The sequence below is a fragment of the Neomonachus schauinslandi genome, chromosome 1 (genome assembly GCF_002201575.2).
Source record: "Neomonachus schauinslandi chromosome 1, ASM220157v2, whole genome shotgun sequence".
NCBI lineage: Eukaryota > Metazoa > Chordata > Mammalia > Carnivora > Phocidae > Neomonachus > Neomonachus schauinslandi.
In genome coordinates this window covers 46,608,492-46,624,852 of record NC_058403.1, presented here as the reverse complement: position 1 = coordinate 46,624,852, position 16,361 = coordinate 46,608,492, and the positions used below count along the sequence as shown (strand labels likewise).

General features: G+C 34.4%; 1 protein-coding gene across 3 annotated transcripts in view; it reads right to left on the bottom strand.

The window, feature by feature from the left end:
- Positions 1–867: 867 nt before the first annotated feature.
- The window catches only part of TBC1D23 (TBC1 domain family member 23), a 56,084-nt gene continuing 40,590 nt past the window's right edge, over positions 868–16,361 (bottom strand). Inside the window, exons 13-20 of one of the 3 annotated variants that reach the window (XR_006540941.1) lie at positions 15,176–15,285; positions 12,665–12,804; positions 11,201–11,245; positions 7,794–7,882; positions 5,503–5,638; positions 3,587–3,781; positions 956–2,753; positions 868–893 (exon numbers count right to left, since the gene is read on the bottom strand). Coding sequence is in view for 2 of the 3 variants with exons in the window: in XM_021692421.2 (XP_021548096.1) it covers positions 2,672–2,753; positions 3,587–3,781; positions 5,503–5,638; positions 7,794–7,882; positions 11,201–11,245; positions 12,665–12,804; positions 15,176–15,285 (797 nt within the window). In the remaining variant the exon portion in view is untranslated. Of the gene's footprint in view, positions 2,754–3,586; positions 3,782–5,502; positions 5,639–7,793; positions 7,883–11,200; positions 11,246–12,664; positions 12,805–15,175; positions 15,286–16,361 lie in introns of all 3 variants that reach the window. The other 2 variants (XM_021692421.2, XM_021692422.1) reach the window with 2 other exon arrangements.

Genomic DNA, 16,361 nt, shown 5'->3' with positions numbered 1-16,361 from the left:
GCGGGCTGGATCCCAGGACCCTGGGATCATGACCTGAGCCAAAGGCAGACACTTAACCTGAGCCACCCAGACGCCCCAGGTATGGATCTTTTTTGAGCGATGAAATGTTCTGAAATAAAATAGTTGTGATGGTTGCACAAGTCTGTGAATATACTAAAAACCACTTCCTTGACCTTCAAAAAGGTGAACTTTATGGTATGTGGATTATAGTTCAATAAATTTTTTAATTCAAAATGTTAAGGGTAAAGTTGAAACATTACTTTCATCACACAACCTATGGAGTTGGGTTTTCCCCAAGACAAACTGTCAATTTTTAAACAGAATTGCCAATCTATGGCTGGCTAGTTTAGTATAAGGAGTCAAAGATCCTGTGTGAAACATACTGGCAGCAAAAATGGTTGAGTATGTATCAGTACAAATTTATCATCCCTACTAGAAAATGTGTTTCATTAGTGGTTGGTGATTAGGATCAAATCTATGTAAAGAGAATTGATTTTCTACCTTAAAAAGCAAAAATAATTCCCAGGGAGTAGGGAGGGAAGAGGGGATACCTTCCCTTTTCACTCACTCAATTTCTTTCAGCCTTTGTTTTCTAATCTTGGAAATACAGAAGATATTAACAACCTCATAATGTTGCAAACTCTGCAATCCTTGAGAGTCCATAAGAGGTGGATATCCCAGAATGAATTCTAGTTCTGTACTTAGTGGGCCCATTAAGGAAGGATGAGCTACATAAGTACCTAATACAATCAGTGACATGTATTTTCATTTAATATTTACGACTAGTAACTGTGATATTATTGCAGATGAAGAAACTAAAGTTCAGGGAAGTTAAGTAGGTCAAGGTAGAAATTTATTACACGAGGAATTTAATGTCATTAGTTTTAAACTACCTCTTCCCCCCTCCCCATATAGATGAGCAGAAATAGGAATCTAATACTTTCAATCCTAAAACCTGAACGTTAGATTCCACTGAAAGGGTAGCCGTCAATTTTCTAATATTGTGTTACCGACAGAGATTTACAAATGGGAAGGGGCAGGGGAGAAAGAGCACGAGAGAGAGAGAGAGTCATTAAGAACAAAGTTATGAGCAAATCGTACTGGTTTATTTACAACTGTAATTTATAAACAGTAACACAAACATCTTTACATTAATATTATGAAAAAAGTCCCATGACTGAAATGGGCAAAAAATGGAGACTTCAGGGCATTTCTAAAGGGGGCGCCAAAGAAAGAAAAAAAGAAAAATGCAATACAACCGCTGTGGGTAGAGTTATAAATATCAAGTACTGCACCAGGTGCAATTTCATGCAAATGTCTTCAACCACTCAAGTAAACGGTTTTTATTTAGATATTAGAATAAAATATCTTGAACTATGTTACCTGTAATTCACTTGATTTCCATTAAGTAAATTAAAATAGCTGGTTATAAATACGGTACATCTAAATGTTTCTCCTATCAACCCCTTAGAGATAATCCATTACATTTTAGGACATGGCAGATTGTTAGGATTTGCTAGTTCCCAAAAAGATTTTATAAGGAGCCATTCCATAGCCCCAAACATGTTCCCGGATTTCTTCTCACCAAATGTGTCTAATATAGACCTCAATAAATTAAATTGAGAAAGCTGCAAAATGAAGCTGATCACTTTTTAGTTTTGTCATATTAAAAAATAAAAATAGTTTCAATACACTGGAACTTTTAGCAAGAGAAGACAAAAACCAAAGAAGAGAAAGGAATTTCAGAAACAGATGATAAAACAACTGTTCTTTATGTAGCTCTCTTATTATCTGGCTTTTATTTAAGTGGATACTAGTGTGGTCACAGACCATAACCTCAGTAAGGATAAATCAATGTGTGTACAACACTTTCTGAAATATCCTAAATCAAATATTCCACTTGTAATAAAGACCAATGACATTTTTACAGGTACAATTCTGTCTCCAAAATGTTTGTTTTAATCTTAGTATGCCTACCTACTTATTATAAGCTTTTAAGTGCTCCTTAGAAACCATTAGGATGAAGTTTAGTATGTGAAGCACCCAGTGTTCAAATCATTAGCTAATGGCACAAAAAAGGATTTAGAAACTGATGCTTCAACTAGCTGGACTGCATTTCCGAGTTGGCTGGAATCTTCATCCACTTCATTAAAAAGATTTCACGTTTTTTTAAGAACAGAAAGAGCAAGCTAGTAATCTATGTAATACTTTGTTTCTGATACTGCTCAGTGGATAAAACTAAATGTAGCAATTAAAGGGGTCTCTTCAACTAATTCTATCTCTAATTTTCAGTGAAGACATTGCAAGTATATATGTGTATGGGTGTTTTTAAATCTGAAAGTGATGCATGTTCCCTTTTAAAACACAGCTCTTCAAAACAGAACTGCGCTCTGCACCCTTAGTTCATAAGGGCATAGGGTCAGTTACTTCAAAGTCATTTAATAACTGACCTTTATAAATCATTTTACAAAACCGAAAATGCAAAAGAAAATTTAAGAAAAATTTTAACTGTCCAGAAATTGATTATAATAATTTACACATTCTTAGACCTGCAATTCAAGCACCCCCATGAGCAAATGAAAGGTCCTCAGTTAGTATTCAATCAGGAAAATATGTCCATGTTTCTTTCTCTTGGTTGCCTTAATTTCTTTTGAAATAATTCTCTTTTATATTAACTTTCCAAAGCATCCAAAACTTTCATGATCTGTTGTTTTATGGCTTTGGTAGCATCTCCTGCATTTGGAATCAAATACCTGGGGGGGAATATACATATATATTAATATAAATTGCTTTCACTCCAGGACTCAGCTTAGATGTCACTTCCAGTGGGAAGCTTCCCGTAACCTACAAAGCAAGGAGACACACCCTTGTATTTACTCCCCATTACATCTCAATACACACTCGAAAGCACATTTTGAAAGAAAGAAATTCTAAATGTGAAAGTAAGATGATTTTTCATATACTGCACAGCCAGATGGAATGAACCACAGATCAGGAGTCAGGAGGGCTATATTTGGTCCAATTACAAGCTAGGTGTGAAGATCTGGAAGTCATTCAACTCCTCTGGGCCTCACATTTTTATAGGATTATAAAGATGGTTTAGTTTTGAGATCAGTGTGGTCCTATGGCCCTTGGTGCCAGTCCAGGAACTGTTTGTCACTGGTCCACAATAAGACAATAAGGAAAAGCTTGTACCAGACTGTAAACTAAATATACCACTCAGCACACTGCTTACTTCACTGACACTTTTTCAAAGCAATAATTTTTTTGATGAAGGAAAATAGAAACACTGGCTTATATTCTGAAACAAGCTTCCTATTGATTGCAAATCAGCATTTAGTGCAGCAATGGTACAGATTAAAGAGCCTTCTGTCAGAAAGTTTATGAAATTAGCTATGGCACTCACCGGAACCACGTGCTGATTAACCATGACTAACGATACAGAAGAAAAAGATCAGCAAAGAATGCTAATAAAAGCGGCTCAAGTATCCTATTCCACCATCTATTCCCCCAAATAGAGAAACAAACTATGTTTAATAATAAACTAATTCAATAATTCAGATAATACATCCTAAGAAAATCTTACCTTTCGATTGCCAAGATTTCTATTCCTGAAGCACTGCTGTTTCCATACTTGAAGGTAATTAGCTCAGGATGTTTTTTTTTAGATGTAATTTTAACTACAGAATTTAGTGCTTGTCGAGACTGTATATAAGCCAATCCTTTCCGTGAAAGAATCTCCCTTAAACAGTACATGTGTGTTGCAGTAACCAACAGATGACTTGAGAGGGGGAAAAAAAACATTAAAAAACAAAGAAAATTTTAAAGAAATGTCATGCAAAACAGCTGTTACTTCAACAATAAAAATATTCAACTCCAGATGAAATCACTTTCTGAATTAAAGAATATAGACAAAGGATCACCTAAAAACAAAAAAGCAATCCAATAATAGTTTTTAATTTCTTTAATTGTATGCAAAATATTTTATTAACAGAAAATCTTGTAACTGTTTAAGAGCAAGTTTTATATTTTATATAATAAAATGCACAATACAGTTAGAAATCATTAAAATAATATTTTTAGAATCTACTCTGCATGGTATATGGAATATAGTACTTTTCAAACTTTTCCAGTTATTGTCTATATTCATAAACTATTCTCATTCACTATACTATAGTGTATACTTTACATTGAAGACCACTAAGCAGTAGTTGGGCTGCCTTACATGTTTTATATTTGGTAACTGGACCTTGAACATAGAATGGGCACAGAATTATTAACACACCCCCTCCTGTGTCTCAGCTCACTTAATATAGGGACATACTCATACACTTTTATGTAATACAATAAGACTAATATCACACAAGGCCAGAATGCAGGACATTCTGCAGAATAAAAGGCCTAGCCTCAGAGGATTCACTCATCACGGAGGAAAGGGGAGGTGGTGGTAAGGGCCGTGGTACTGTTGGACACTGGGTGAGACTAAAGAGATTAACAGGCACATGCAATGTGTGAACCATGACTGGATCCTGGATCAGAAGAAAAAAAGAGACTAGAAAAGATACTTTGGGGCACTCTGAAAAATCTGAGTGTGAACTATATGTTGAATGATGTTCATTTTAAGGTTTTCAAATAGTGATAGCTATTGAAGTTGTGTAAGAGAATGCTCATATTCTTGGGTGATTTATGCTGAAGTATTTTGGGGTAAAGTGTCGTATCTGTAAGATTCTTCTGAATGGCTTGACAAAAGAGAACTGTATATGTATGTGTGTCTATGTATAGATACATAAATGGAGAGATGGGGCAGTGCAAAAAGAAATTAAAATCTGATGAACCTAAGATGTTTATAAAGATGTTCAATGTACTGTTTAACTTTTTTGGTTAAATTTTTCAAAATAAAAAATTACTACATAAGAAATATTTTTAAAAATCAAGACATTTAGGGGCGCCTGGTGGCTCAGTCGGTTAAGTGTCTGCCTTCAACTCAGGTCATGATCTCGGGGTCCTGGGATCAAGCCCCATGCTGGGCTCCCTGCTAGGCGGAGAGCCTGCTTCTCCCTCTCCCACTCCCCCTGCTTGTGTGCCCTCTCTGTCTTTCTCTCTCAAATAAATTAAGTCTTTATTTTTTAAAGCTTTTATTTTTTTTTTTAAGATTTTATTTATTTATTTGACAGAGAGAGAGCACAAGTAGGCAGAGTGGTAGACAGAAGGAGAAGGAGAAGCAGGCTTCCCGCTGAGCAGGGAGCCCGATGCGGGGCTCGATCCCAGCACCCTGGGATCATGACCTGAGCCGAAGGCAGACGCTTAACGACTGAGCCACCCAGGCGCCCCTAAATTAAGTCTTTAAAAAAAGAAAATAAAAATCAAGACATATGATACAAATTGACAAAGTGAAATTATATCTTACTATACTTGAATAAAGAAAATTTCTTCTGCAGTTCAGTTTTTGTATTAACGTCCCAAATTTAATTTTACTTCAGAAGAAGGCATTTTAAAAAGTACCTAGGAAACATGTGTCCACTTTCTTTAACTTCTTTACAAGGAAAATGATGCTTGACGTCTGGCTTGTTTATCCAAGTCTGGATGTTTACAACCTCTTTTCTGTCATCATCTGACATTGAAGAGCTATCAATTTCATCTACGAAGAATTGAAAGTATTAAAAGTGGGAATTACCAACTTTAAAAATGAGACATTTCTTAACAGCCTGAAAAAAAAATTTCAATATTTTAAACATACAGTTTGAAAAACAAAACAATTCTAATCCTGCTACTATATTTCCTTATGCCCCTCGCATAATACAGAAATATTATTATGAAACTTTAGGCCACATGGTAAGAAAGTGAGGTGAAAATACTAAGAATACACTTGTAACACTGTGTGTCAACTTCAATAAAAAATACTTCAATAAAAAATAATGGAAATGAATTTTTAAAAGACTAAACTATCTGAGGAATTTCAAAACTTTTGCTTTACATAACATGACTCTAATCTATGTCTAGACTCTACAGAGGTGACTGAATTGTCCAATAAGAAGCACCTATCTTGAGGGCAAAGATGGCAGAGTTCTTTTTCTCTTGCTGGTTTTTGATTTTGAGAAAAACAACCCAAAAAATCCAACCCGGGATAAATAAGTAAAAATCTCTTCAGTGTTTTTTCTTTTTCATGAGATAACTGTAAGACATTCTAATTATTTTGTTTTTCTAATTTAAGAAAGAGGAATTACAGTTGCTAGGGTTAATAATTATAAATATTCCTCCCTTTTTAAGAAATACTTCAAAATATAAAGAAATAATAAAAAAGGAAATCTCATATATCTATACACTTTCAGCCTAAATAAAAAGTGGAAATCTTGTATCTCTCTCCCCAATCACATTCCTCTCCCTTGTCCACTAAGAAACAGTGACTATCTGTTACGGTTCATCCTTTCCTTTAATCATACATGAATATCCCTAAACAACATACAGTAGTGTTTTGCATTTTAAGTAACATTTATATAAATAGTAGACAGTTGGATTGTATTCTTCCACAACTGCTTCTTCACTCCCAACACTGTAAAATTTATCCATGTTGATACACAGAGCTCTAGTTTTCTCATTTTCATTACTGTGCAATTTTCCATAATATAAATACATGTGTAAATACGTGACACATGAAAATATACCGTAATTTATTCATCCATATGCCTCTCAGAGGAATGAAAATAGTTGAAATGAAAACTATTAATGAAAGAAGTTGAAATATTCAGGGAGAGCTAGAGACTGATAAATAACAGGAAGATAGCAACAAAAAGAGAGGGGCAAGGACAAAAAAAACCCAATTAGAAATAGCACACAGAAAATTTCATTTACCTCAATGTTACATTGTTTTTGGGAAGGTGATTTTGTAATATTTATTAAACTGTCAAATGTGGTTCCCTATAACCTAACAATCTTACCCTAAGAATATACCCTCTATACATACTTACAAAAATTCATAAATACATGTATAAAAATATTATCATTTGAGACCAAAAAAACTGGAAAACTATCAGTGTGAACTGTGAGAAAAATGATTAAATAAATTATGGTATGCTTATATGATAGAAAGAGAATGATGGTGGAATATGGGCTGAGATGGAAAATATGCAACATGTATTACTAAATAGAAAAAGCAAGGTGAAATTTGGGAATTTTTTCCCTCTCATTTTGTATATTTATTTACTGTTTTATTTTTTCTAACCCAATACACATATTAATATTAATCATGATTACTTAACCAAAGTAATCTTGGCAGCCACAATATGAACCAAAGTAATGAATTATTTTTAAAAAATACAAAGACAACCACAGAGAATGACAAACTTCCCTGGCACAATATCCCCATCTTGTGGCCCTTTAGGATATTGCCTCCAATTCAAAAAGGCTCTTTCCAGATGTCTCAATTTTGGAATTCCCTGACTTTAGTCTCACAACTCTCAATCTTCTAGGTGGATGGATCAAGGGGATTTAAATCAAATCCCATGGACCTAAATACTATTTCAACACTGATAATTCCCAGATCATCAGTTTATTAGACCTTCTCTCTTTGGCTAAAGACTCCTACAAATCAACTGCCACTCAGCATTTCTGCTTGAATTCTAATAGGCATAACTTAGGATGTCTAAAACCAAACTCTTAGCAGAAAAACTACAGACTCTCCAATCTACAGAATCTTTTTTTTTTTTTAAGTCGTTGTTGGCTAATCCCAGAATGCTCTCTCTAATCACTGCTGATTAGATCAGGAAAGCATCTACAGGTAAGTGTTATTACTATACCTGTGTCATATTCTTCTTCATCCCCAATGCTGAAAACAGGCTTTACACCACGGTAAGGCTTGCCCACTCTGTCACTGCTGCTCACATGCCTATATTCAAAGAATTTTAGAGGGGAAATCATCACTTAAGAAGTTACCAAAGATTTTCACCAAGTATCATATGAATATTTAAACAAAATGTACATATTCTTTGTCCCTAGCCCCCACATAACACCCAGTTTAGGATAGTTATGTTAGGGAAACTGTAACAAGATAAGGAAATTATGTTAGCAAAAGTGGCATTATGTCTTGATAGGCTGAATGCTTTCAATCTGTAAAAACTAAAAAAAATTTTTAATATTTATATTAAAACCAGTGCTTAGATCTGTGTAGCCTTAGGGAAGTCATTTAACCTCTCTGTGATTCTGTTTTCATATCTCTAAAACAACTATAGTAACAATATTTACCCTTCAAGGTTACTGTGAGAATTATATCAGTTAATATTTTGTAAAGCTCTTAGAATGCCTGGCATATAGCAAATGCTATGCACATCTGTTAGATAAAATACGTTATGGAACCAAATATTCAAATTCTAGGAGAAGTGTTAAGGCTTTCTCATATGGGAGCAAATACCTTAAGGTTTTTCTTCCCTTTTTTTTTTTATCAGTTTCAGTTGTACAACATTGTGACTCAACAATTCTGTACATTACCCAATGCTCACATTATAATCCTCCCATTTTTTTTATTACTGTTACTTTTGTTTTAATAGAAACATGCTACTTCTTTTACATAAATGTAAATAAACCATGAAAATTTAATCTGCCTTTCTTTTTCAAGTGGCAGAAGCATAAACAACATGTAAACTCAAACTTGATTAGTTCTGCAGGAAGTATGACCTCTCTCTTTTTAACATAAAAATTTATACCTTAGTACTTTTTAGGTAAACTCAAACAAACCAAGAAGAAAAATTAAAATATTTCAACAAAATACATGTTTCTAGGGAAAAAGCATTGTATTATTTGTAAGATAAATGTTCCATCAAGATTATCTACAATGAAGAAAAACTGGCCTTTTTTGGGTCATATATCAAGAGATAATCCAATATGGAGAAAAATTCAAGTTACATGTCTTAATCTTAGAATTCAGTTTTTCCAGAATATAGAGATCAAATCTGTATTTTAAATAATTTCTTAATACATATCTTCAATAAGATATTATTCATTAGAGCAAATGAAATAAATAATTCAAACAACTATGAAACTCAGATGGAGTTTTCTTATAAAAGACAAAGATAATACAGCTTTGTCTAAAAATACTTTAGTGCCATCTAGATTATAAAACTGTATGAGATGATTATTGGTTCTCTCCTGATTTATAGTAAAGCATAATTAAACAGACATAATATAGAAACAAAGATGTTTACAGTAGATGCTTGAACCAGAAGGCAAGTATAAACAAAGCGAAAATAAAAAAAAAGGGGGGGGGGTGGATCTGGCTGGCTCAATCAGTAGATGTGACTGGATCTCAGGGTTGTGAGTTTAAGCCCCACCTTGGGCATGGAACCTACTTACAATTAAGAAAAAAAAAATTTAATAATCTTGTTTATAAAGATTGCTGAAATAGTTTTTTTTTTTTTTTTAAAGATTTTATTTATTCATTTGAGACACAGAGATACAGAGAGAGAGAGAGAAAGCATGAGCAGGGAGAGAGGCAGAGGGAGAGGGAGAAGCAGGCTCCTCGCTGAGCCAGGAGCCCAATGCGGGGCTCGATCCAGGACCCTGGGATCATGACCTGAGCCGAAGGCAGACGCTTAACCATCTGAGCCACCCAGGCGCCCCCTGAAATAGTTCTTAATAGACTGGCTAAAAATTAATGAAATTCAATGGCTGGACTCTTTTTAAAAAAAAAGCAGTATACTTATACGTTTTTAGCTGAATAACAAAAACATCTGTAACATAGTTTGACCAGGCTTTATTTACTGTGCTCAGAAGGAAATCTGGTTCTCCCTAACTTTTCACTAAATTCTGTTTTCAAAATATTTGCCTGTAGACCAAAGAAGATCATTTAAATTTTTAAAACCTTAAGAATTTGGGAGAAAATTGGGAGTTAAAATTAGACTACTTCGATGGTTCTATAAAAAGAGAAGGTAGAAAGATGATTCACAAATAGATTATAATTTTAAAAGAAGCAACTGCCTTTAAAATAGTCTCAGATAAAATTGTGATAGAGGCTCTATAATTGGCATTGTGCAGGAATAGTCACAGTAAATAAAAACTCTTACCAGTAAGTTAGGAGTAAACTACTGCTTTTAAAAATGCTACTTCTAGTCACTGCAAATATCGAAATGACCAAAAAAAAAAGTCAACCCCATTATTCCAAAGCGTAACATATTTAAAATACAACTTGAGGGGCACCGGGGTGGCTCAGGCAGTTGGGCCGCTGACTCTTGATTTCGGCTCAGGTCATAGTCTCAGGGTCCTGGGATCGAGCCCTGGGTCGGGCTCTGTGCTCAGCTGAGAGTCTGCTTGAGAATTCTCTCTCCCTCTGCCCCTTCCCCTCACTCGCACGCTCTAAAATAAATAAATAAATTAGTTAATCTTAAAAGACAACTAGAATTTCTTTTAAAATGTCCATAGATATTGCTGTAATTGATATTGTAATTTAAACTGCAGAAAAATTTTGTGGGTATAAAAACTGTAAAGCCATATAAAAGTATTAAGCTAGTAAAGTTCTTCTGTGCATCCTAATTGAAGATCCAGTAAATTTTTAAACTTAGACTTGCAGAATCTAACGACAAGTACCCCATCTTATTGGGACAGAAAAGAGATGGATTATGCACTAACATGTCCCCCATGACCTAATTTCTTTCATGGAAAAACCAAAGAACTGTGGTTCTTTGGAACTGATTTATATATGTTTTTTCACCAACCTAAATACATCTAATTAAGAAAAATCTTTTAAAAAAGATTATAAAATTACATAACATACTTGAATTAGCAATTTTGAACCATGACCTATGCCTTCTCTCAGTAATATTCTCTAGTGTTAGGGCAGAAGATAGAAGCAAATGATCTCCAAAGCTACCACCCTGCCAACTCTGAGACTAAGTATTTCCTTTGTTTCACCATCCTCTCTTTCAGAATAAAAACTACAGGTTTTATGAAGTTCTTGGGTTTGAATGTACTTGATTTTTATCTGAGGTATGACATATATAAAGCAGCATGCAAGGAAAAAAATTAAAATGATCAAACAAAAAACAAATACAGCTCAATCAATATCACACACTCCTAAAAGCAGAATAAGAAAAGTTTAGCATTTGAAACAGCTGCATGAAATTTTAGCTAAGACAGTGTGAGGCTTATAGAGAGCACGAGGCATGCTAAAAAGGAAAAGGATGGTCCCAGAAAGTTGCTCTACTCATTGGCTTACCGCTCTGTACATGCTCTGTCTGGCCAAGGAAGATTGAAAGACATTCTATAGCAAATTGAGGCAGAGGACAGAACAAAATGATTATTAAAAACACAACGGCTTTAAAACAAAAATATAGTATAATCACTTTTTCTAACCCTGAGCATATATTATAAAGAAAATGTTTTGATCATCCCAAGTACAAAGAAAAATGAAGAAAAGCTAGTTTCAATGGATTTTTTTTAACAAAGACAAGTCTTTTCAAGTTAGAGTTATCACTAGTTCATTTTAAAATATAATTTTAAATGTTCATGCTACAAAATTTAGCAATAGTACTCTAGTTCAGAATGCACTAACTTTAAAGTAAAAAAGTTACAGGCTTTGGAGAACAATTTTAATGAGCAAAAAAGACCCTGAGGCTTGATAAAACACTTTAATATTATTTATCAGTGGGCCATTTTAGACAGGCACAGTTTTTTTGGATTTGTGAAAATAACCTACTCTCTTCTTTGCTATTTACTAAGCAAGGAAAAAAATGTACTTTTGTATGCATATATGCTATAATTAAAAAGTAACAATAAATTTCTGACATTCAATTCTTAAAGTCAAATGTTTCAACTTTCCTAGGATACTTCAAGGAAGACATGAGAGTGAAATGAAATAATGCACTTTCAAGATCAGGCTTGCTTAGCAACAAATTCTGTGTTGGAATTATTAGGTTAGTTTTGAACTGCAGGAACAAGAAAGATCAACCAGACTACTATGTGGAGGAAAAAACACTGTGGACTCTACAGTTCCAGTAAGAAACATTAAAACTCACATTCATAAACATCATTTGTTAGCTAAACCCTTCTTTTGTAATTCGTGAGAAAACAGGGGTCACTTATATTCTGTGAACACAATTCTATGAAGATCTAAACTCTCAAACTTGAGAAAATGGGTTTCTGGGGTGCCTGGCTGGCTCAGTTGGTGGAGCATCTGACTCTTGACATTGGGGCTGTTGAGTTTGAGCCCCATGTTGGGTGTAGAGAATACTTTAAAAAATAATTAAAAAAAAAAAAAAGAAAGAAAATGGGTTTTTGCTTTATTTAGCATGACCAAATTTTCTAGGTTACAAATTCCTAGAGGAGAAGCGGAGGTTCCTGCTTTGAGATTACTGCATTTTGTAGATAGTTCCCATCCATCTGACATGTGGGCAACAGCTACTATATGAAATGTAATATATAGAATAGCATCTTAGTATTTTTTTAGTGAACCACATAAAGGAGCAGTACCATTATTTATTATGAGCAGAAGAAAGAAATCATTACAGTCAAATATTATAGCAATAAAGGACATCTCTGCAATTATAATGAAAACTGAAATTATCTAATTAAAAAATGTACTTTATGATTCTTCTAGAACACATTCAATTCAACTAACTTTTACTGTAAGACATGTTTCTTTAGTTACTAATCATAAACTCATACCATATAAGCAACTCACCGGTCCACAGGAGTTGATGTATTCTCAATAAAACTGATAACTTTTTCTCTGACATTAACGGATTTCGTCTTCAAAGCAACAGTCATTTTATTTACTAGTGATTTCATTCCTCTATCATTTGAGCCATTAGAAGATTCACCCTGAAAAAAAAAAAAAAGAAGTTACTGATAAATTAACTGTTCTCCTAATGATCAGCAGAGACACTACTGCTAAAGATTGTCTAGATGTTATGGACTGAACTGTGGCCATATGTTAAAAGTTCATTCTTCTAGTACACCTCAGAAAATGACTGTATGCAGAGATAGGGCCTTTAAAGAGTAAATTAAAGTTAAATGAAGTCATACAGATAGGCCTTAATTCAATATGACTAGTGTCCTTATAGGAAGAGGGGGAGACATCAGGGATGCACATACACAGAAAAAAGGCCACGTGCGTCCAGAGAGACAAGAAGGCAGTCATATGCAACCCAGTGAGACGCCTGAGGAGTAATCAAACCTGCAAACCCTTTGATCCCAGACCTGCAGCCTCCAGAACTATAAGAAAATTAACTTCTGTTTTCCAGAGTGGCTGCACCAGCTTGCATTCCCAACAACAGTGTAGGAGGGTTCCCCTTTCTCAGCCACTTTGGAAAACAGTATGGAGGTTCCTCAAAAAGTTGAAAATAGAGCTACCCTATTACCCAGCAATTGCACTACTGGGTATTTACCCCAAAGATACAAATGTAGGGATCCGAAGGGGTACGTGCACCCCGATGTTTATAGCAGCAATGTCCACAATAGCCAAACTATGGAAAGAGCCAAGATGTCCATCGAGAGATGAATGGATAAAGAAGATGTGGTATATATATACAATGGAATATTACGCAGCCATCTAAAAGAATGAAATCTTGCCATTTGCAACAACGTGGATGGAACTGGAGGGTATTATGCTGAGCTAAATAAGTCAATAAGAGAAAGACATGTATCATATGATCTCACTGATGTGAGGAATTCTTAATCTCAGGAAACAAACTGAGGGTTGATGGAGTGGTGGGGGGTGGGAGGGATGGGGTGGCTGGGTGATTGACATTGGGGAGGGTATGTGCTATGGTGAGCGCTGTGAATTGTGTTAAGACTGTTGAATCACAGACCTGTACCTCTGAAACAAATAATACATTTTAAAAAAACAAAGAAAATTAACTTCTGTTGTTTAAGCCAACTACCTGGTTGTATTTTGTTATGACAGGCCTAACAGACCGATACACTAGGTAAAACCATTTTAGGGATGGGAATAAGAAATGAAAAATGAGGCTATATGTTGCATATATAAATGCATAAAGTCTGACATCAAAAACTAATGATGTAATGAATGGTGACTAACATAATGTAATAAAATAAAATTTAAAAAAATGCATAAAGTCTGAAACTACCTTCTTTATTCAATAAGAAATAAAGTTACTGACCTTTTCTTAACTTCAATTACTCCATAAAAATAATCAAAAGTATAATCAGAGTATCATTCATGTGGCTAAATTTTTAAACATTTATTCCTTATAAATTTTTGCTGTTTAAATATTTTCACCTAGGCCTTGAATTTCTCAAGAAAAATTATTTTTATGTACCTAATGTAATAGGTGTGAGTGTAATTCTTAAACTCTTTCACGGAATTGCTCCATACTCCCTAAAGGGCAAGTTAGCAAGAGGTGTCAGAAGTTTAAAAGTGAGCCCATCTTTTGCCCATTAATTACTCTTTAGAACTTGAGAAGGAAATTAGAAAGTGCCCTAGGATTTAGGTATTATTAGATGGAAAATTAAACAAATTTTAAAAAAACAAATGCTTTTAAATAGGCATTTTATTTATTTTTAAAGTTTTTGTTTTAATTACAGTTAGTTAACATATAGTATAATGTAAGATTCTAGTGGTGGGGCTCCTGGGTGGCACAGTCCGTTAAGTGTCTGCCTTCAGCTCAGGTCATGATCCCAGGGTCCTGGGATGAGCCCTGTGACATCGTTATTGGGCTCCCTGCTCAGTGGGGAGCTTGTTTCTCCCTCTCCCTCTGCCACCAATCTCAAATATATATATGGGTGGACTGAAGTTATAATCATGTAAATTTGTGGTGGTGGGAGTACAGATATGGTCTGCAGGAGATGTGACCATAAGGCTCAGTATTCTTTTGGCTCATACTAATTGGGAGATTCCTAGAACCAGATCACTTGGGAGTCCCAGCTAGTCATAGGACTCAGTATTATCTCCATTGATATTTAAGCTGAAGCAGAAAATTGTCACTAGATGATACCAAACTGCAGCTGGATAGGGAGAAATCTGATTCAGCAGGTGGACCTCCAGAACTCCTGGCTAGTTTAGATGTGCAGGCCTGTTCCATCATTACATTAAACTTGCAATAATATGACTCATCACTCTATGTGTTTGAAATATTTTGACTCCATTTCTGTTATGGTGAGAGTTTAACAGTTAGTTACCTTTCCTGGGCATTTATCCAAATCTGGCGACATATTCTACACATACACTTACATCAACAGAAGAATTGATACTGCTCCTTGAGCCTGAGGTACTAGCAATCCAATGGCCATATCCATTTTCTGGTCCATCCACATTTATGTCCGCCAGGTGCTGCTGCAGTGCTTAAGATAAACAAGAAGAAAAAAAAAACAATAGCTCACATTATCAACCCCCTTTGGAAAGATTCATTACCAGAGACTGTAATAAACATGTCATAGCTGAATGAAAGAGGATCCAAAGATATAATTACAGGTATTTTTTTCTGTACCTCTGTAAAGGAATGAAGGACTCTAAGCTACAGAAAGCCTTCTTCTTCTTCTTCTAAAGCCCTCTGTACAACTACAATTTTTCATTACTGACCTTAAGGATGACAATAACTATATATAGACTTGATGTTTTCCTCTTTGGAAGGGAATCTTTAAAGTATTAAGAAATAATCTCAGCAACACTTTTATGACATAAGGGATTAAAAGAAAACCTATGGTGGCTTTTGTTTTACCACAGACATCTAATTAATCTTTCCTGTAGTAAAGAAGGTATTAACTGCTATGGAGAGATTATTTTTGAAAAAGAAATAATCCATAATTAGAAAAAAGCTTCTAAAACCTAGGCTATACCATAAAGACTGCTTTTCAGATACTTTTGATAATAAGCTTAATAACCAATTCTGTATCATGCTGTCAAAATTCCTAATAAATCACACTGGGCATAAGGCCAATACTTGATTAACACTACTTATTAAAGTAACCCCTTTTACAGACCACTCTGGGTATGAGCCCCAAAGTTTGTTAGTTATCAGGCCATGATATGTAGGAGATTAACATAATCCTTGCTAATATCAAACAAAGACCAAGAGGAAATAGATCCTAATCTATCAAAAATTCTAAGTTATAACACAAGATTGTATTAGGTCAGAACTTAAACCTTATGAGACTCTCATGATTCAAACTTATGATTCTACTACTCAACAAATATTAATTTTACTATTAAAGGCTCTTTATTTCTTAATTGAAATATACTTGACCTATAACACTGTATAAATTTAAGGTATACAACATGTTTGCTTTATATACTGTAATATGATTTCCATTTCGGCAATAGTTAGCACCTCTATCGCATCACATAATTACCATTTCTTTTTTATGGTGGCAATAATTAAGATTTAGTCTCTTCGCAAGTTTATCATAATACAATATTG